Here is a 21,973-nt window from a genome sequence, read left to right on the forward strand (position 1 = left end):
TGGGTGACCATTTTAGCTGTTTAGTAATCTAAATTACTACCCAAAAACACTGTGTCATTAAACACTGTAGTGGGAAGAGGTAGAAGGCACCATCTTAAAACTCGTCTGAGCTTTCCAAGTGATTTATTGTTTCCAACTATAGTACTGCATTCCCCTCAGTCTGCGTCTCTGGGTCCTGCAATGCTGAGGACGCCACCTCAGTGACCCATCAAGTGCTCTGCTAATGTCGGCCTTGCACGGCTGCGGCAATATGATGTCAGTGCTCAGCCAGCATCCGACTCAGCAGCCTTCATCCTGCACTCTCAGCGCTGCCTGCTGACAACCGCAAGGTGTCCCACACCGCGCGCCCTTGCCAGCAAGGCTTGGGTCGCGGCAACAACAAGCACCCATGATCCTGCAGCTGAATCTGTGACTCTCACACTGGGCGTCTACAGTACATGTTGGGAGCCAAGATGACTGCCCACAGTAGCGAGCCATGGAGTGGAGTGGCCCACCACTGGCTGGCTACAGAACCCACATCGGCCTCAGAGGGGTGAACCAGCAAACCAATATGGACTGGAACTCTGGCGCACCATCTGCTGCTGTGTATAGCCTGTGGTGTGACACGCCCCACTGTCCTGGAGAGCTGCCACACTTGAATGCTTTGTTAGTGAACTGGCAACTGTTTATATGGGGCTGTGTGCCTCTGTTTTGCTAAACGTGCCACTCCGCATCACATACTTATAACACTTAGGTTAACCAGTGAGCCCCTTCTGCCTGTGACGTGCACCATGCAAGCCGCTGCATGCACTTTTCCCAGTGTTTCTACACCCCTGTGACCTTTATTTTACTTCACAACTGCTGGTGAGTGTAACTCACTGCTCACTGTAAACAGGCCCACACCTAACTGTAACTTGCATGCTGAGAAGTATTGCATCAAAACTGACTTTTTTATCCCAAACGGTAGTGCTCCCACATTATTCCCCTCTTCGGAAAGACCCGGTCCCCGGGTCGACATTTCACTAACTCTTAACTTGTTTGGGTCAGCAGCAATGACATATATCCTTACTTTTAGCAAAGTTAAGTGTGGTCTAGTGCCCCTTAAAACACGACATGAAACAAAACGTAAAAATTCATTACTGGACGACCACTGCTCAATTAACCCCTTACTCGACAACCACTGCTCAATCAACCCCTTACCTACTCATCTCACACCCTCGGTATCCAGTCCACTAGAACTTGGACTAGCCTTGGTTCCCTCTTGGAATTGGCTCTCCACCTGAATCGGAATGAAAACAACACATAACAAAATTAAGGCTGCGAAGACACTTGGCAGAGGGGTGCTCAAAAGATCGTTATTTGCTGTTGCTTTCCCTATACTGAGCGACATGCTGCATAAGCTGTTACGTTGATATGTACCCCTCTTGCTCTAAAATGAGCCGTTTTATGGATCTCAACAGACCTGACCCAGAGTTTGATTTCACAAGGTCAGATTCTGCCTTGGCAAAAACCCTAAAGTGGTTTCTGGCCAGTAGAGCTGTGGCTGTGTAACATTCAATTGTGTGACTCCTGAAATTCACGCTGGTAGGTGGAAGGTTGGTCCTGTTATGTTACACGCAGTTCTTCCATTGATTAAAATTCTGCTCCCCTCTTGCTGTAGAAGTTGCGCTTCAGCAAATACTCCCTATTGAAAACAACTTGCTACTATTATTAATTTTTCGTAAGTGCAGAAGATTCAATGCATCCTGACCTGTTGCAAGCTCAGTCTTGGCTGCATGATGTCACTTCGACAGTCTTTCTTCCCTCCTGGCTAGAAATAACTGCACCATGCACGTGTCCCTGGCTGGACATACCATTACCTTCCCTCTATTGCAGCTCTGTAATTCCTCCCTTGTCATCTCGGCATATCGGCTGTTAACTGCTGAGATCAGCAATACCTCCTCAGTTTTTACTTCTACAAACTTGCTCAATGCTACCCACTTCAGTGATCTGAGGACGGGGATCACCATCACCCTTCTTCCCTCTTCAAAAAAGATTGCTGTCACCAGCAGCATATACTCGAAAATAGATATACAAAAATACAATGCCTAATTAAACTACGCAAACCCAATGATACATAACAAAAAAAACTACAAATACTCTACTACTTTCTGGATCACAAAGCATACAGTACTTCTTGCTGTACTCTATCTTCATGGTTTTCTCTGTGCTTAGCACCTCTCTTCACTCTCTCTCTCTCTCTCTCTCTCTCTCTCTCTCTCTCTCTCTTCCTCTTCCTCTTTCTCTTTCCTTCCTGTGATACACCTGGAATCACATCTGGACAGCCCTTAAATGGCCGTAACTGCCCAATGTGTACTATTGTTGTCAGTTGGCAGCTGAAGCTTAACGTTAACGGGAGATGTGGTTTCAACAATTTGGTATGGCCCTTGTTACCTCATGAGGAACTTCTTCGTTTTCCCTTTCTACATATAGTGGCTGGAAAGCATTACCCATTTCCCCACTCTATACTGTCGTAAACTTCCTTTCCACTTCACTTCATCTTCCTGCCTTTCCAAACCCTTCATATTTGCCTTTTGTACCTGTTTCCAAACCTCCCGAATTTCGCGAATTGACGTATAGATTTACTGATCCTTCCTTTTGTAGCCTCACCAAATCAAAAGGTGATGGCATTTTTCGCCGGTACACTACCTCATATGAAGACAAATCGGTATTTATATGAATTTTGCATTATATGTGCATACAATATGCTTCAATTACTCGTCCCACTGATGGTGATGAGAATCCACATAAAAACTCAGCATTTTCCCAATTGTCCTCTGTACCCATTCTGCCCTTCCAATGGCCTGTGCATGCAATGCTCTCATCCTCAGCTACTTAATGTTCAACAATTTACGCGGTTCCTTCATTAAATCCAACATGAAGTTGGTTCCTTGGTCGGTAATTATTTTCTCTGGTACACCAAACTTGAAAATCCAGTTGTTTACTAACGCTTGTGTGGCCATTGCTGCTCGTTGATTTGGCATAGCCACCATCTCCACATACCTCGAAAAATGGTCTGTTATTGTCAGAACAAATCTGTTCCCTGGTGGTGTTTGCCTGAAAGGTCCTAAGACCTCAATCCCCAACATAGAGAATGGACATGTCGCTTCCGGCAATTGCTGTAGCTGTAACTGTTTCTGACTCAAATCTGCTCTCTGCACACATGGTGTACAATTCTTGATATACTGATCAACATCCACTTTCCTACCTCTCTGCCACCCTCCTATTCGTCGCTCTACACCCTCCGTGACCAGATAACATGTGATCATGCACTTCTATGAAAACCTCATCCCTCAGCTTCCCTGGGACTTCAACCCTTGGCCCTAACTTCGTTTACGTGCACAGAAGACTGTCATACATATTAAATTGTAGCAGTGTCCAATGCAACTTACAATCATTGTCAGCATCCTGTAATTCTTGCTATACCACTAGCTCATAACCTATGACTTCTATTTTTGCCACCTTCCTAATTAGTGTATCTGCATTACCATGCTGCTTACCAGGCTTGTGCACCACCTCGTAGTCAAATTCACCAAGCCTCTGAGCCCATCTGGCGAGTCTAGAGGACAGATCCTTCAACCTCAACAACCACTTCAATGCAGCATGATCTGTCACTACCTGAAATCTTCTCATATAAATAACATTGAAAATACGTAATTCCATAGATTACGCTAATCACCACCTTCTCTGTTGTTGAGTAATTCCTCTGCTGCATCCAACTGCCTAAATGCTTAGGCTACAGGATGTTGTTTCCCATCAGTCTTCTGACTAATAACACACCCTAATGCTTGATTTGATGCATCACATGCTAGTGTAAACTCATTTTCAAAATCTGGAAACACAAGAACCAAACTTGATGTTAACACTTCTTTCAGTTTATCAAACACTTTCTGAGATTCTTCTGTCCATTCAAATTTCACACCCTTCCATAACAACTGTGTCAACAGCTGTGCTAAATCTACAAAACCCTTCACGAACTTCCAATAGAAATTGCAAATTCCAATGAATGACTGCACTTCCTTAACTGTATTGGTTCCCGAAAATCCCTTGCAGCCTGTACCAACCTCGGATCTGTTTGCACTTCATCCTTACTGATAATATGACCCAAATATTTTACTTCTTCTAATGCAAAATGACACTTATCCAGGCGCAACATCAAATGAGCTGCTTTTAGCCTCATAAAAACTTCTCTTAATCGCTGTCTATGCTGCTCCATACTACCTGGAAATACTGTCTCATCCAAATAGACAAGACACTGCCGTGGTTTCAAACACCTTAACACACAGTCTAGCAACATCTGAAATATTGCCAGAGCATTTTTCAAACCGAATGGCATTCTAATGTACTGGCAAGGGCCTCCAGATGTACAGAAAGCAGTTTTTGGATGATCCTCTGGAGCCACCTCTTACTGATGATAACCACTTGTCAAATCCTAGGGAAGTACTGGCACTGTCCTAAGTGACCCAAAGTCTTGGATATGTTTGGAATGGGGTTTGCGTCTGTTACTGTCTTACTATTGAGGTATCAGTAGTCACAAAAGAACCTGTATTTCTTAGTTGCATCCTTGGATTTTTTAGGCACAATAACAATGCCTGCTCCCCAGCATCTATTACTATGCTGTATAATACCGTCTGCAAGCTGCTGATCAATGAAATCCTTCACAATTGACTGCAAATACCTCGGTATTCTGTATGGGTTACGGTAAACAGGTGCTTCATTCCCTGTTGGTATTTTATGTTGAACTAATGGAGTTGCTGGTAACAGCCCTTGTGGAAAAACAACTCCTTAAATTCCCAGAATTATTCTTCCATATGATCTCTTGCTCCTTTCAAATGCTTAATTTTGTCACACAATGCTGTTCTGTCGGCAGTTAGTGGTTGATCACTACGGCTACCTCTCGAACACCAGTCTTTGTCATCTCGTACATCCAAATTCGCTACTAAAACTCCTTTTCTCAAATTCGCATCTACAGTGCTAAAATTCCCCACATTCACGGGGACTACTCACCCATTGTTTCCCTCTTGTACACATACAATACTATGTTTCACAAAACAATCTAATGGATCCAAAAATCATTATCCTCCAATGGTTCAATAACACATACCATACCCACAGGTAGATTTGACGCCACACTTCCCCAAAGTGACTTCTTGGTGCCACCCCCCCCCCTCCACCCACACACACACTCATGTGAATTAAGCCTTAATGCTAATGTATGCGGTTCAGCTGGTTTGTTCATTACGTTAAACGCCCCTTGCGACATCTCTGCATTGACAACAGTTTCTCCTAGGGAAATAACATTCCACTAAGTTCCGCAGTTCTTTGTCCAAGGTCAATTTTATTGCACGAAATCTACTCCTAGGATCATATCGTAGCCCTCACTTACCCATGGTACAACCTGCATGTATGCATTAAATCGGACTTTCTTTATACAGAAGTCAACTTTCACTGACTTCTTATCCTCCACTCCACGCAAGCTATAACATGGTGGGTCTAGCTTCCTTTGTCCCATTAAACTCTTAGTAGCCACTGACACTTGCGCCCTGTGTCCAACAAAATCTTAGACGTTTTAGATCCTATGGAGCCTACCACTGAACATTTCACCTCTGCATACATATTTGTAGCATTGAAATTAAACGGGAGCTCCCTTACATGGCTCTTAGGCCCACTCTGCTGTTTGATTGTCCACCTCTACTAACTCCACTTTTCCATCCTCCACGTTGTTTATTTCTACCCCTTCCCCTATTATTTGGTGACTGGGTACATTGCCTCTGCACATGTTCCATACAAATACACTTACTACTTTTTATACATGATGTAAACACTGTTTGTCTATCACGTACCCCCATTGCCACATCTTTTTCAGTCACATTGGATTGGCAGCTGAATGACCGAATACAAATCTTTTGGAGTTCCTTCATGCACTTTCCATTACATATGCACTGGTAACCCCTCAAAAATACTTAAAGTGCCCTTTGATAGGCCTCCTGCAACAGAACACCACTTGCTTCATTGCACTGACCCAACTCATAAGTGTACTTGTTAATTTCTCCTATCCTGTCTGCGAATTTCTCTACCATCTCCCCGTCTCTTTGTCATTGTACTCAACCTCCGCCTAAAGTACCAAGTGCTGTTGTGCTTCTTGTACCTTTGTAAAAGCCCCTCCTTCAGCTGCTTTAACTGTCCTGCCTTCCTTATAACTTCAGAACACCTTTCATATGTCTTCACCCATTTTTAATCTAATCTTGGCTAAATGTAACAACTGTTCATGTGACCAACCATTCATCATAGCTGAAGTTTCCAAGTCCTCCACAAACGACTGCACATCCTCAGGTGCCTTGCCAGAAAACAGAATAATCAAACTCGCAGTAGCTGGATCAATCTCCTGCTGCAGCATCCTAGGCAACAATGACTGATCCGATGCAGTTTCCCGCTCACTTCTAAATGTTATTTCACTCCTCAAGTGTGTGTTGTCAGCTGTCAACTGTACTACATTTTCCAACAAAATCCATACCACTTCTGGTTACGACACACCATGCATTCCTCACTCTGCCATTGTGTTGCTTTCATTCCCCATTAGTCCTGAAACAAAACAATATACACCTCAGTATCATCATACTCAGAAACATCATACTCAAATCAGTACAAAAGTAATTAAATGCCATGAGAAAAAAAGATTCTTACTGCTCCAAATACACTAACACTTACTAAATGTTATTTCACTCCTCAAGTGTGTGTTGTCAGCTGTCAACTGTACTACATTTTCCAACAAAATCCATACCACTTCTGGTTACGACACACCATGCATTCCTCACTCTGCCATTGTGTTGCTTTCATTCCCCATTAGTCCTGAAACAAAACAATATACACCTCAGTATCATCATACTCAGAAACATCATACTCAAATCAGTACAAAAGTAATTAAATGCCATGAGAAAAAAAGATTCTTACTGCTCTATTCCCATACAGAACATCTATAATGGTCTGCCATGAGCCATACTCAAAAACACAAAAAGAAAGAAAATGTCCAACACAAAAAAGAACTTGTCAAAACTCATCACATCTTGTGACTGTAATGCAGGTGGTGGGCTTGGACGTCGTACTGTACAGACGACGTCCACTATTCTGACACCAAATGTGGTGGGAAGAGGTAGAAGGCACCGTATTAAGACTCGTCCGAGCTTTCCAAGTGTTTTATTGTTTCCAACTAGTGCTGCGTTCCCCTCGATCTGCGTCACTGTGTCCCGTAGTGCTGAGGGTGCCACCTCAGCAACCCGTCAAGTGCTCTGCTAATGTGTCAGCCTTGTACGGCCACGGTGATATGACGACACCAGGGCTGTGCCGGCAGCCGACTCGGCGGCCTTCATCCTGCGCTGCCTGCTGACAACTGCAAGGTGGGCCGCGCCGTGTGTCCTCACCAGCGTGGCTTGGGTCACGGTGGCAACAACCGCGCATGATCCTGCAGCTGAATCTGCGGCCCTTGCCCTGGATGTCTCCAGTTCATGTTGGGAGCCAAGACTACTGCCCGCGGTAGCGAGCTGGGGAGTGCCCCGCTGCTGGCTGGCTACAGACCCCGCGTTGGCCTCAGAGGATCAAACCGGTGACCCACCGTGGCCTGGAAAGCTGGCGCCCCATCTGCTGCTCTGTGTAGCCAGTGGTGCAACATGCCTTGCCGTCCAGGAGAGCTATCACACTTGAATGACTTGTTAGTGAACCGGCACATATTTATATGCGGCTTTGCGCCTCTGTTTTGCTAAACGCACTGCTTCGTGTCACGTACTCGGAACACTTAGGTTGGCCAGTGGTCCCCTTCTGCCTGTGACTTGCGCCTTGTGAACCCCTGTGTGTGCTTTTTCTGCCAGTTCTACACTCCTGTGGCATCTCTTTTACTTCACAACTGCTGGTGAGCGTAACTCACTGTAAACAGGCCTGCGCCTGGCTGTAACTTGCGCACTCAGAAATATTGCATCAAAACTGACTTCTCCTATCCTAAACGGTAGTGCCACTACAACGCACATTGTTTACATTTTTTAAAACAGATCTTCCAAAAATCTAGTCTTACAATTTTGTAAACCTTGTGGGGTGGTGGGTTAACAATAATAATAATAATCATAATCAGTCATTAGTAATAGGAGGAAATATTACAATATTGTCCTGTGGTCTGCCAGAAAGAGGCGGAGAACATACTGAAAATAGTTCCCAGTCTGCAAGTCCTCATTCTTGTCCAGCCCACTGAAAGAAATGTTTTTGTTCCCAATTTGCTCAGTGGGCTCAGGACTATGATTATAAAAGAAGATTTTGAGTTCTAATTGACAAATGTATTTTATAAAGTTTCATACACACCACATTGTAATATTCATTATTTTAATACTAATAATAAATCTGTCCAGCGTAAACAGCACTATCAGCAGTTCAGAGGTGACCTCTGTGGTAAGTTCCTATTGAATTGTCTTTCACACTGACTTCTGATAATAAAAATAATTGTTTGCCACAAAAGTGGAAAATAATTGCCACCACTTGCCACACGGATTTGTCAACATTATGGGTGTCACACTAACAGTTACTTCCGCAATATCTAAGTGATCCAGGATGGTGTACAACCCTCAAGATTCCACTTCCTATTTGTACCAAATACATGTGTTTAGTTGCGGTCCGGCTGTGACAACATCCAAGGCATTGCGTACTCCGGCGTTTGACTGACGCCGGTCTTACGGTGGCTGGGTGCAATGTGAAGACTAGTCTTGCCTCTTGGGCTGTATTTATATACTGGCACAGCAGATGACCAAGGGAACATATGCTGTTATTCGCTCTATGCTCACGGTAGCAGCCTCTAAACGGCTGCTTTCTCGGGCACACAATATTTTATAACGCTGTCATGAATCAATTTAGAATCTTCGTAATTTTTGTCAGCAGTAGTAGTTTTACCTTACCTACAAATAAACTTTGCTGTCTATAATTTTTAGAACAGAACTGACAGAACAACATGACTTCTGAACAACAACTTACAGAGACCTTATATTTGTTATTATTTACATCCAGGCCTTGAAACTTGGTATAGCTCTATTATTGAATATGTTTCATCACATGCTGTAACCAAAACTTCCCAGCATTAATATTACAGATACTTCATTACTACAGTTAAGGATGTTTTTGATCCAAATTTAGTTTTCAGCAAATTACTCGCAAACTATTACAGGTAGCTCAGTGGGGTTATGTAGTTAATGTTTCTATACTAAACTGAAACTTCACACAAATTTTCATATTTCTAAGTCCAACATACATAGTAAAAGCTCTGAATCACCTCAGTTCCGAGTGTTTTGGAACTTGTACAGAAAATTGAAATAGATATCAACATAAACATTATTTTTATTGCTCATGAAAACCACAAATGGCATGTTGTACCACCATACACTGAGACCTTCAGAGGTGGTTGTCCAGATTGCTATACACACCGGTATCTCTGATATCCAATAGTACTCTTGCATTGATGCATGCCTGTATTCATCATAGTACACTATCCATAAGGTCATCAAGGCACTATTCGCCCAGATTGCCCCACTGCTCAATGGCAACTCAGCGTAGATCCTTAAGAGTGGTAGATGGGTCACGTCGGCGATAAACAGCTGTTTTCAATCTATTCCAGGCATACTTGTTTTGTAAATTAAACTGCCTTTTGCTGCTGCTATTTAGTTTATTTCTCCCATACGCGTTTCGCCTTTTCTTGTTTTAAGGCATCATCAGTGGGATCTACAAAGATACATTTTTGTTTAGTTTTAGATTATTAAACAGTTCACGTCGCGATTTTTGTAAAAAAGTAGTTACTTACAATTTGCTGATCTGCGTTTTCTCACATCTGGTGTAGAGGTCGCACTACCACTTTTTTCACTGCCACATACTCATAACTTCGAGTTCTGGCCTTCCTTACACTGTTTCCCATGTTTCTCACACTTTTCGTGGTGAAATCTTGTGGTTTTGACACTCGACACAACTATTTCGTGTGACACTGCCTTTCACAAACGTAAATATTGCGACTCCATTTCGCGTTTCCCCTTCTTTGGCATGTTCACGTATTTGTTGCCAACCTATCAAAGTATGTGTTTGAAACTACCTTCTATTTGTGCTGTTTATACCGTGTTCATGTGTGTATGAGAGAGAGCGAGAGAGAGAGAGTCAGTTCATGAGTGTAATTTGTGTGTGTGTGTGTGTGTGTGTGTGTGTGTGTGTGTGTGTGTGTGTGTGTGTGTGTGTGTGTGTGTACTAGTTTATTAGCGAGTGGTTGAAAACTTTGGTGACAGATATGTTTGATGTTTGGTGCTGTAATACTTTTGGGTGTGTTATTCTATTATTTTATCTATTAGTGTAAATAATGAACTGTTTGCCATCTGTATTTGGTCATTCAACAGGATTTTCTTTTCTGCTTTGGTTTTCTGTATGTGATAATTTTCTTGCATGGTTAGGAGGTGTTTTTTATTGTTGAGTCTAATTATTTTCATGTCATCTTCTCTAGTGGTTGGTTTGTGGTCATTTTCTCTTAGGTGTTCTGCAAATGTGGAGTGGTTTTTCCCCTATTTCCAGGCTCTCATGTGTTCTTTGTATCTGATATCAAATGTCCTGCCTGTTTGCCCTATGTATCTGCCATCACAAGTGTTACACTGTAATTGATATATACCTGCTTTCTGGTATATGTCTGTTTTTTGTCAGTTTTGGAGTGTATTTTTGTATAGAATTGTCTGTTGTGTATGCTATATTTATTCCCTGTCTTTTGAAAAGGTTGGTGATTTTATGGGTGAGTTTGTGTTTATATGTCATTGTGTACCATCTTGTGTTTTCTTTCTTCTTTTTCTGATCATCCTGTGTAGTTGTTATGGGACTGTGTGTTTGTGTTTGGTTCTGTTGTGTTGTCTTTGTTTTGGTGCTTTCTGCTTTTATTTTTCTTTTAATTTTGTTGTTTAGCTATGTGACTGTATTATTATTGTAACCATTATTTTGTGCTATCTGCATTATTATGTCCAGTTCTTTTTGGTAGCTTTCTTTGGTGAGTGGTATTGTGTTGAGTCTATGGATCATATGTCGAAGTGCTGCTTGCTTTTGTGCATGTGGGTGGTTCGAGGATTGGGGAATGATAATGTCCGTAGCTGTGGGTTTACGGTAAATTTCAAATGTATGCTTATTGTTTTGTTTTTTGATTGTTATATCCAGAAAGTTTATTTGGTTGTTCTGTTCTTTTTCAATTGTGAATTTTATATTTTTATGTATCTTGTTGATGTCAGTATGTAGTTTCTCAATTTTTGTTTGTGGTTCATCTATTAAACAAAGGATGTCATCCATATACCTGAACCAATATAATATGTTGTATTCTTATGCTGCTATTTTTGTGAAAATGATCTGTTCAATGTGGTTTACAAAAATATTTGCTAAGGCTCCTGAAACTGGGGACCCCATTGGTAATCCATCTTCTTGTATATAAAATTCATTATTGAACTGGAAGTAGTTTTGTTCTGTTATGAGCTTTATTAGTGTGTGTATTTCCTTAATCTGTTCATTGGGGAGTTGACTATAAGTTTTCAGGTTCTTATCTATGATTTGTATTGTTTCTGGTACTGGTATGTTGGAATACATGTTTTCTATATCAAATGAGAGGAGTGTTGCTGTGTCTGGAATTTCTATATCTTTTATTTGTTGTATTAGCTGTGTAGTGTTTTTAATGGTTCTGTCTTCTTGTATTTTGAAATTTTCAGACAGTAGTTTTACCATGTATCCTGCAAGCTTGTAAGTGGGGGATTTTCTGAAATCTAGTATTGGTCTCATAGGAAGATTCGGTTTGTGGATTTTTGGTTGGCTTCGGAGGGCAGGTGCAGTGGGACTCATCTGTGTCAACTTTCTTTTCTCTGTGTTATCCAGTACAATGTCAATATTTTTCAGAGTGTTTTTTACTTTTTGGGAGGTTTTGTGGGATGATGGCCAGCATCCATTTAGTTTCCTCCCTGTCCAAGACCTAAATCCTGTGACAGACTATGAACACAGGCTAGAGTTTTGATGGTGGTTTCTGCAACATGTTGCACAAGATCCCAACTTTCCTGCAATTGTTTTGTTTACTGATGACTGAACCTACCATCGGGATGGCCTTTACAACATTCATACCGTTCATTACTGGGCAAGGGAAATCCTTAAATCACATATGTCCATGGACACCAGGAACAATTTTCACTCAACATTTGGGCAGGCATTGTGGGTGACCATCTGATTGGACCAGTCTGTCTACCTCCTTAAATTACTGGGGCAAATTACCTTCACTTTTTCAAGAAACTCTACCTGGCCTGGTGAAAGATGTTCCCTAACACATACGGCTATGCATGTGGTTGCAGGATGATGGGGCATCCGCACATGAACCATGCTGTATGTGGATATTTAAATGAACTCTTCAATGACTGGATAATTGGCAGAGGTGCTCATAGGGCATGGCTCCCACTATCAACAGACCTCATGCATCAAGACTTCTTCCTGTGGGGATTCTTCAAGGATCTAGTTCACCCACACAGACACGAACCACCTAGAAACAAAGAGGAATTAATGGATTGCATTCAACATGCCGCCAATCACATCAGAGCAATGCCAGGAATCTTTGAAAGAGTTTGGCAAAACACAATTCAACATTACCAAGCTTGTGTCACATCAGAGGTTCACCAGGTTGAGCACCTGCTTTAAGTAAACAATGTCCTAGCTACAAAAAAGGCCCTTTTCAGAGTAGACACAATTTGTAAAAGACTTTCTGTATGCTAACTAACAGTTGTTCGCTGGTTTGTTCCTGGTATGTCTTATAATGAATCTACAATGGATGTGTTGGGACCCCAGCGGATTCACCCCCCAGAGCAGAAGGGCGGAAAACTACCACCGAGCGTGCGGGCCACCTTGGATACATCGTGATCTCTGGCAGACAAAGCATTTGTGGTCATGAGATGTCCAGAGAATCTGGCAACAGGGCAATCCCACAGCCAATCGAAGTGCATAGCGCCAAGTTTCCATAGTTTAAAAATTTTGCATTGTTGACATACACAACATTAGTAATTTTGGTTCCTACTGGCATCAGCTCTCTGGGGTTTAAATTTTTTGATACAATTTTTCTCCAACCTGTATAGTTTTGATGTAAGAGAATATGACCCCAGTTGTTTTTGTGCCCTAAAACAAAACAAGAAATTTTCAATCCAGTTACCAGCTTTGCTTCATATCCCATGTGATTGTAATTCCAATAATAAGTGTTACTTTAGTCCATACTCATGTCATTTAGCATTTGGTCTGTCTGTAACCATATGCTGCTTCTTTTCCTTTTCTATCTGTCATGCAGCATTTGCTCTGGCTTTAGAAGTTTCCTTACAGAGATACTCTGGCATGGAAGGTCCCTCATATCATTGGCATCCAGTCTGTATACTGTATTCATTAGACTGTTAGTTCCATTCAGCAGATCGCGTAGTTCTTCTTGACCTTCTCTGATGATGACAATGTGAACTGCGAATCTTATCATCGGTATCCTTTCACCTTGAATTTTAATCCTACTTTTGAACCTCTTTTGATTCCATAATTGTTTCTTCAGTGTATATAGTAAGGGCAAAAGACTACATCCTTGCCTTACACCATTTTTAATCTGAGCACTTTGTTCTTGGTCTTCCACTTGTATTGTTCCCTCTTGGCTCTTGTACATATTGTACATTACCCATCTTTCCTTAAATCTTACCCCTGTTTTTCTCAGAATTTCAAATGTCTTGCATCAAGTGGCACTCTCCAATGCTCTTTCCAAGTCAACAAATCGTATGAACATGTCTTGATTTTTCTGTAATCTTGCTTCTGTTATCAACAGCAATGTCAGAATGGCCTCTTTGGTGACTTTATCTTTCCTGGAGCCAAATTGATTGTCATCTAACACATCCTTATATTTTCTTTTCCATGCTTCTGTATGTTATTCTAGTTAGCAGTTTGAATCCATGAGCTTTTTAGCTGATTGTGCAGCAATTCTTGCAATCTTTGGAATTGTGTGGATGATTTTTTTCCTAAAAGTCAGATAGCATATAGCAAGTCTTGTACATTCTACACTATGAATAGTCATCTTGTAGTCATTTCCCCCATTGATTTTAGAAATTCTGATGGAATGTTACCCATACCTTCTGCCTTATTCAATCTTAAGTCTTCTAAACCTCTTCAAATTCTGATTCTAAATACTGGATACCCTGTCTCCTCCACATTGACTCATGTTTTTTCTTCTATCATGCCACCAGACAAGTCTTCTGCCTCATAGAAGCCTTCACTGTACTCTTTCCACCTATCCACTCTCTCCTCTACACTTTTAATGTTCCACCCCTGCAATTTTAAGTTGTTTGGACTTTTTTACAAGCTGTGTCAGTCATTTTGACAATCGTGTCTTATTTGATTTCTTCACATTTTTCATGCAGCTATTTCACCTTAGCTTTCATGCACTTCCCATTTATTTCATTCCTAAGGGACTTGTTTTTCTGTACTACTGAATTTCCCCGAAGATTTTTGTACTTCCTTCTTTCATCAATCAACTGAAATATTTCTTTTGTCATCTGTGGTTTCTTTGCAGTTACCCTGTTTGTACCTATGGTTTTTTTTCCCACCAAATTCTGTGTTTGTCCTTGTTAATGATGTCCACTCCTCCTCAACTGAACTACATACTGGGCTAACCCTTATTGCAGCATCTAGAGCCTCAAAGGACTTCCAGCATATTTCCTCATACCTTAGTGTTTCTGTATCCCACTTCTTTGTGCACCAATTCTTTCTGACTAGTCTCAGTGAACAGAATACTTGCTATTACTAGCTGAACTTTTATGCAGAACTCAATTAGTCTTTCTTCTCTGTAATTCCTACTACAAAGCCCATATTCTCCCATAACCCTTTATTCTACTCCTTCCCGAACAAGGCATCCCAATCCTCCATGACTATTAGATTTTCATCTCACTTTATGTACGAAATTACCCATTCAGTATCCTCTCATACTTTATCTACCTCTTCATCTTGCAACATTGGTGTGAGTACCTGAATTATCATTGTCGATGTTGGTTTGCTTTCAATTCTCATAAGAACAACTCTGTCACTGAACTGTTCATGGTAACTCACTCTCTGCACTCCAGTCTGCTAGTGACCCAATTAATGGGGAAAAAAGTACAGCAAGTTCCTTGCCATTCATTAATTCACCACCAGGTGGTTACACTAGTGTGCTCAGCTTTAAAATATGCTGTCAACAATAGCCAACAGTAAGGTGCCATATTTACCAATCCAATTCCTTTCCCATCAACATTATGTAGGCCACTGACATCACATTTTTAAAATAAACACTTCTTTGCCATTGTTAACAAATTGGAAATAACACTACTATATAAACACAAGCAGAGTGTAATTTTGTCTACTCGTACTGAGTGCGGAATGCTTAGGGATATAGCCAGTAAGTAAAATAGAAATGTGGAGTAAAGTTGTGGTTGGGGAACTCGTCTTTCCCATAAGAATGCTACAAATGCCATAAAGGATCACAAAGAACCAATTTCCCATCTAGTAGTGTAGAGCAGTGTACAGAGGTACACATATGAATCAATCAATGTTGAATGGCAAAAGTCTACGTTTTTGACAAATTCATTTTAGCACAATTTTTGCATTCTATGAAGGAAGTGCATGTTGTTGTTGAAAGGAACGATGCCCTGGCAGCACTTTTGCCATTACCACAGCCTTCAGCTTAGTTATGCTGTGTTGAGACGAATTTAATCCTGCAGTTCATGCATTTCAACACAAAATATCTATCAGTGCCAACTGACCTATACAGAGACCACTGCTATGTTTTGGATGTCAAGACTGGCGTACTTGCTTGCTTTTGTTTACATGGATAATGAGTGTTGTCATTGATGGTATATCATATGTGGTTGTTGTTCTGTGCATATTATTGACCTTTTTCTTGTTGTGTTCATAAACCTAGTTCCTTCATGGATAAAGAAGTTATGGCAGGAAAGAAATATCATCTCAAAGAAGAAAATTAAGCTAGGAATGAAGTAAAGTGATCAAGGGTAAAGGATACTGCATATAAAAGCTGTGCAGGATAGATAGTTCCTTAGAAAAGTACCGGGTGTTTCAAAAAGAATCATCTGATTAAAAAAAAAAAAAATTCCTATGTTATTTGAGATATGTGAGTGAACAACATACTGTTGGAAAGAGCTAACTAGAGTTTCACATGGTTCTCACTAGGTAGCACCAGTGTGAGCCCACTTCACTTCTAGTAAAAATCGTGTCAAGACAACAGGAAGCATTTTGTGCTCTACGTTTTGCATGGTGCAGGTCAGTAATAACGTACAGTGTGACTTCCATACTAGGTGTGGTGTGAATCATCCTATGGCACAGAGCATTAGACAGTGGCAGGGACAATTCCAAGAAACAGGTCATTTGTGTAAAGGCAAATTGCTGGGTCATCCCAGAGTGTCTGACACAATGTCGAATGCTTCTGGCATAGTTTCACAAGGAATCCACAGAAATGCATTCGCCATGCAGCTTGACAGCTCAGCATACCCCCGATGTCCTTATGGCATGTGTTGCATCAGTGTTTACACATCAAACCAGATAAAATTCAAATACTGCAAGCCCTTTGTGTGGAGTTCTGAAATTTACGTCTTGTCAAGATGGGAGATGACAGTTTTCTTCCACAGTTAGTGTTTAATGATGAGACAATACTTCATTTAAATGGAAAGGTGAACCATCTTATTGTGAGAATATAGGATATGGAACAACCACATGAAGTTGTACAACATTATGGACTCTCGAAGATGTTATGTTTCATACGGTTTCATGGAAAAAGGTACATGGTCGTATTTTCTTTACTGAGAGTACTGTTACAGGGAGCACATATCTCGCTATGATTGAGAACTTTCTTTTCCCATGATTGGGGACTGATTCAAATGACTTCATTTACCAACAGGAAGGGGCCGGACCACACTGGCATAGGGAAGTGCAGGAAATTTAAATCAGAGGATTGTGACAATATTAGGAAACTGTTCAGCCTTACATTACTGGCATCCAAGGTCAGCAAATCTGACTGTATATGATTGTTTCTAGTGGAGATTTAGAAGAGACTCTGTTTATGTGCCTCCATTACCAACAACAATGAATGAACTGTGACATCACATAACAGTAGCTGTGGCAGTTGTAACTCAAGATATGCTTGCTGCAGTGTGGGAACAACTTCAATACTGCATTGACATATGCAATGCATCTGAAGGGCACCATATTGAACACCTATGGAAAGATGTTAAAAAAAAAACTTTTTGAATTTCCTGTTCACCCAAAACCAAAATTCATTGTGTATGTTTATTAGTTTCAGAAATATAGATGTGTGGAATCAGATAATTCTTTTGGGTACACCCTGTATTTGACCTTCCCACAGCTATGGTGTAAGTTAATACTTTTACTTAAGTATTATCTGTTCAGCAATTTAACTTCCATGAAAGGTATCCAAATAATTGTTAATGCTGAAGTTAAGATTATTTAACTGAAGTCAGACAAAAATTTCACCTAGGTGACTTTCATGTTCATTTTAGGGGCAATCGTCACTACTTCAATATGTTGCAAGAAGAGAGAGACTCGAGTTATTTTGTGCTTTTGCAATTATGGAACAAAAAATGAACAGGATATACACTTACTGAGACTGATTTAATGGTATCCCATTAACTAAAACAGTAAACAACCACAAGTGGAATGTGACCCTGCATATACATATTTTGTAATTAGACATCAGGAGTATCTGCAGGTCTGTAGGAATGCATTCATTAGTTTACACATAGTATAGCAGAAGCGTGTATATCATGGGAAATCTCCACTGAAATTTGGGACAAAGTTCTCAAGTTTCCTTTCAAAACCTCTCATTGTGGGAGTGAAGAAGTAAATTACTTGAAAGCAAGGCTGAATCTTAAAAAAAATTTGAGATTATTGTGAGGAACATCCTAATCTATAAGTAAAATATACAGTATATGTTCAGTGTTTCAATGGGAACTTTAGCTACAGATTTGGTAGACTCCCAGTGTGTAGTATCTGTCAAGAACTTCAAACAAAGATAAAGTCTCCGCATTTATCACAAAATGTTATATTAGCAGCAGCAAATGTTCTAACTATTCACAAGCACAGAAGTTGCAAATTTTATTCCTCTTTGAAATTGTACTTAGAATCGTGTCAGCTTAATGATAAAAATCTGCATTACCTTCAACTACATGAAAAATTTAGCTTTACCTCATATACATGTCCAGGTAGTATTCTACCAAAGGCAGCTGTGTGGATGTACTTGCTATACACAACCTCCATTAGAAGAGTTCCAAAGTATACATTTATGATGAGTAGCAGGCCAAGAAAGGGACCAATGATGTGTGCTCATTCATATTGTACTGTCTCGCTAGTGAGATCAAGCCAGACACAAAGAAACTTTACTTGTACTCAGATGTGTCTCCAGGCAAAAATAGGAATCATTCGTCTATTCATTTCTGCATGGGCTCAGCTCAAGATACCGTAAAAGATTCAAGCAAGTTATGCACGATTTCGCTATTAGATGTATATATCTTCATGTAATGCAATAGGGATTTTGGTGCTTTCAAGGAAAACAGTAAATGCTGTGACAGAATCTACACCCCAAAAGAACATTGTACAATTGGTAATTCAGAAAGGGATGTTTCAGTACAAATGGTGGAATGAACTGATGTCATTGATGTGGATGCTTGGTGGTCTAAGCTTTAAGGAAAACAACTCTAAATGATGAATCAACAAGGATGGATGTTCCCAGATACATGAAGGTGCTGTTTGCGCCTGTCTCTTTCTCAGTGTTCTAGTATTCTGCAGATCATCCTGGCAAAGTGGTTGCTTGTCTCTTTATTGGGAGCATACTCTATCACACATTCAATTTATTTTAACCTGAATCAAGAAATTATCCTGTTACGAAACAGTTGAGAAAGGGCTATGAGGAAGGATGAGTAGAATCAAATAAACCAAACAGTATAACTCATAGTTATGTCATGACTTCTGAGGCAAGTGAAGCATTCTTTGCTGAAATGCTAGAATGGCTGTGTCAGAGAAAACACATTACCTGCCTATTCTAACAGTGTGACTTGTTTCAATAGCTGTTTTGTTGTTCAGTATCTGTGACAATAGTGCCACTGTTTTATCAATAGTGGGTCTGTATAAAAATTGTGCTTTATTAAAATCATGCTGTTAGCAAATTTTGGCTCTGAGCCATTGTCAAGCACATTTGTTATGTTATATGTTCCATACTCAGCTTATCAAATTCTTGCATGTCATGTACATAAAACCAGATGTCATATTCCATTGTAACATATTGTAAGCACTGCAGCCTGACAACTAATACAGCTGTTAAGATGTTGTCAAAGATGCAATTACTCAAAACATTGTAAACCTATCAACACCAATGTGCAATTACAGTTTTGTTTTCATGCTTCCATGTGCATATATTCATTCAGAAATAAACCAAGAATGCGAATATTTTTGCTCTCAGACTTGACACACACAAACAATTAAGTCTCTTCCTACATCACAAGAGTGGAAAAATATTTTATTGTATTTATCTCAAAACTTTAAAAATTAGATTTTGTGCCTTTCACCAATGAGCAATTCATGTATACTGTCTATATGTTTTTCTTATACTACTGTTTATTGGTAACTAATAATCTGTAATCTATGATGAGTTTACACTTCTTGCCAAAAAATTAACATTTCCCAGGTTGTGTGTGTGTGTGTGTGTGTGTGTGTGTGTGTGTGTGTGTGTGTGTGTGTGTGTGTGTGTGTGTGTGTGTGTGGGTGGGTGTGGGAGGGGGGGGGGGGGGGGTTGTGTGCGTGTGCATTTTTGTGGGTGTGTTTTATGTTTTGTATTGCTGATGATTTATAAGGCACATTGCTCAGGCACACTCTACTACCACTATACAAAATGTTGTGACTATATGAATCATTTCCCCTATTTTTCCTTTGTTGACAAACAATGATGGTGATTTTTCATTCTCTCTTACATTTGAATTTACTGAGAATAATACTGTCATATATTTTGCAGCATTGTTGTAAGCACCTCCCCTTCATTGTGCTCTCCCTGTGTGAAAGGAGTTTACGATTAAACATGAGCCTAGATCTTAAGAGACCACTTTACAACCAATATTACATTTTTCATGAGATAATGGAAACTCCAAGTTGGAATTTTTTACATTAGAGGAAAAGATAGAGTACTACTTACCATGAAGATGAGATGTTAAGTTGCAGACAGGCACAATCAAAACACAATTTATGTGTAAGCTTATTTTAGTTCCATTTGTCTGCAACTTAACATGTCATCTTTACAGTAAGTAACAATCTGTCTTTTCCTATATTGTTCATTTCATCTTCAGTTGTAATGGATTCAATTGTATTGTAATTGTGTTTTTTTTCTAGGTTGCAGACAGATCCTCTGGGGCAGAAATTTGGCTTAGCACATATATCTGATTTCCTTATTAAGAAGCCACTTCTTAGAAAAGATCTGTTTGAACTGCTGATGTTTTATAGTACTATGCCAGATGCCAGTTCTCGTGAAGAAGTTGTGAATGAAATTGTCAGATCTTCCTTTTATTATTTTACAATTGGTCAAATGATTGTTATCAGTGATGCTTACTTAGTTAATATAGTGGCATATCGGAGATATGATGTCAGTGTAAGTTTATGTGCCCATGTAAACTGTAGAATAGTTGTAGGCACACTTTTTTAAAATGTTGTTGTTGTTGTTGTCTTCAGTCCTGAGACTGGTTTGATGCAGCTCTCCATGCTACTATATCCTGTGCAAGCTTCTTCATCTCCCAGTACCTACTGCAACCTACATCCTTCTGAATCTGCTTAGTATATTAATCTCTTGGTCTTCCTCTATGATTTTTGCCCTCTCCACACTGCCCTCTAATGTTAAATTTGTGATCCCTTGATGCCTCAGAACATGTCCTACCAACCGATCCCTTCTTCTAGTCAAGTTGTGCCACAAATTTTTCTCCCCAATCTTATTCAATACTTCGTCATTAGCTATGATTAGATTAGATTAGATTAATACTTGTTCCATAGATCATGAATACGACACTTCGTAATGATGTGGAACGTGTCAGGTTAATAAAAGATGTCTGTACAAGAAATTACATTACACAAAATATTGCATGACACTAATGATTAAGTTTTTTTTTTTTTTTTTTTTTTTTTACTTACTTTATATCTAAAAATTCAGCCAATGAGTAGAAGGAGTTGTCATCTAGAAATTCTTTTAATTTATTTTTAAATGTTAGTTGGCTATCTGTCAGGCTTTTGATGCTGTTTGGTAGGTGCCCAAAGACTTTTGTGGCAGCATAATTTACCCCTTTCTGTGCCAAAGTCAGATTTAACCCTGCATAGTGAAGATCATCCTTTCTCCTGGTGTTATAGGTATGCACACTGCTATTACTTTTGAATTGGGTTGGATTATTATCAACAAATTTCATAAGGGAATATATATACTGTGAGGTTACTGTGAGGATCCCTAGATCCTTAAATAGATGTCTGCAGGATGACCGTGGGTGGGCTCCAGCAATTATTCTGATTACACGTTTTTGTGCAATGAATACTTTTCTACTCAACGATGAATTACCCCAGAATATGATGCCATACGAAAGCAGTGAATGAAAGTAGGCATAGTAAGCTAATTTACTGAGATTCTTATCACCAAAATTTGCAATAACCCTAATAGCATATGTAGCTGAACTCAGACGTTTCAGCAGACCATCAATGTGTTGCTTCCAGTTTAACCTCTCATCAATGGACACACCTAAAAATTTTGAAAATTCTACCTTAGCTACAGACTTCTGTTCAAATTCTATATTTATTACTGGAGTTTTGCCATTTACTGTACGGAACTGTATATACTGTGTTTTATCAAAATTTA

General features: G+C 40.0%; 1 protein-coding gene across 2 annotated transcripts in view; it reads left to right on the top strand.

Annotated features, from left to right (window-relative positions):
* Positions 1-21,973, top strand: part of LOC126267457 (uncharacterized) — a 395,985-nt gene that overhangs the window by 81,404 nt on the left and 292,608 nt on the right. For both annotated transcript variants that reach the window (XM_049972726.1, XM_049972727.1), the window contains exon 8: positions 20,476-20,731. In XM_049972726.1, coding sequence (XP_049828683.1) covers positions 20,476-20,731 — 256 coding nt within the window. The remainder of the gene's footprint in view (positions 1-20,475; positions 20,732-21,973) is intronic.

This window comes from Schistocerca gregaria, chromosome 4, assembly GCF_023897955.1.
Source record: "Schistocerca gregaria isolate iqSchGreg1 chromosome 4, iqSchGreg1.2, whole genome shotgun sequence".
Taxonomy (NCBI): domain Eukaryota; kingdom Metazoa; phylum Arthropoda; class Insecta; order Orthoptera; family Acrididae; genus Schistocerca; species Schistocerca gregaria.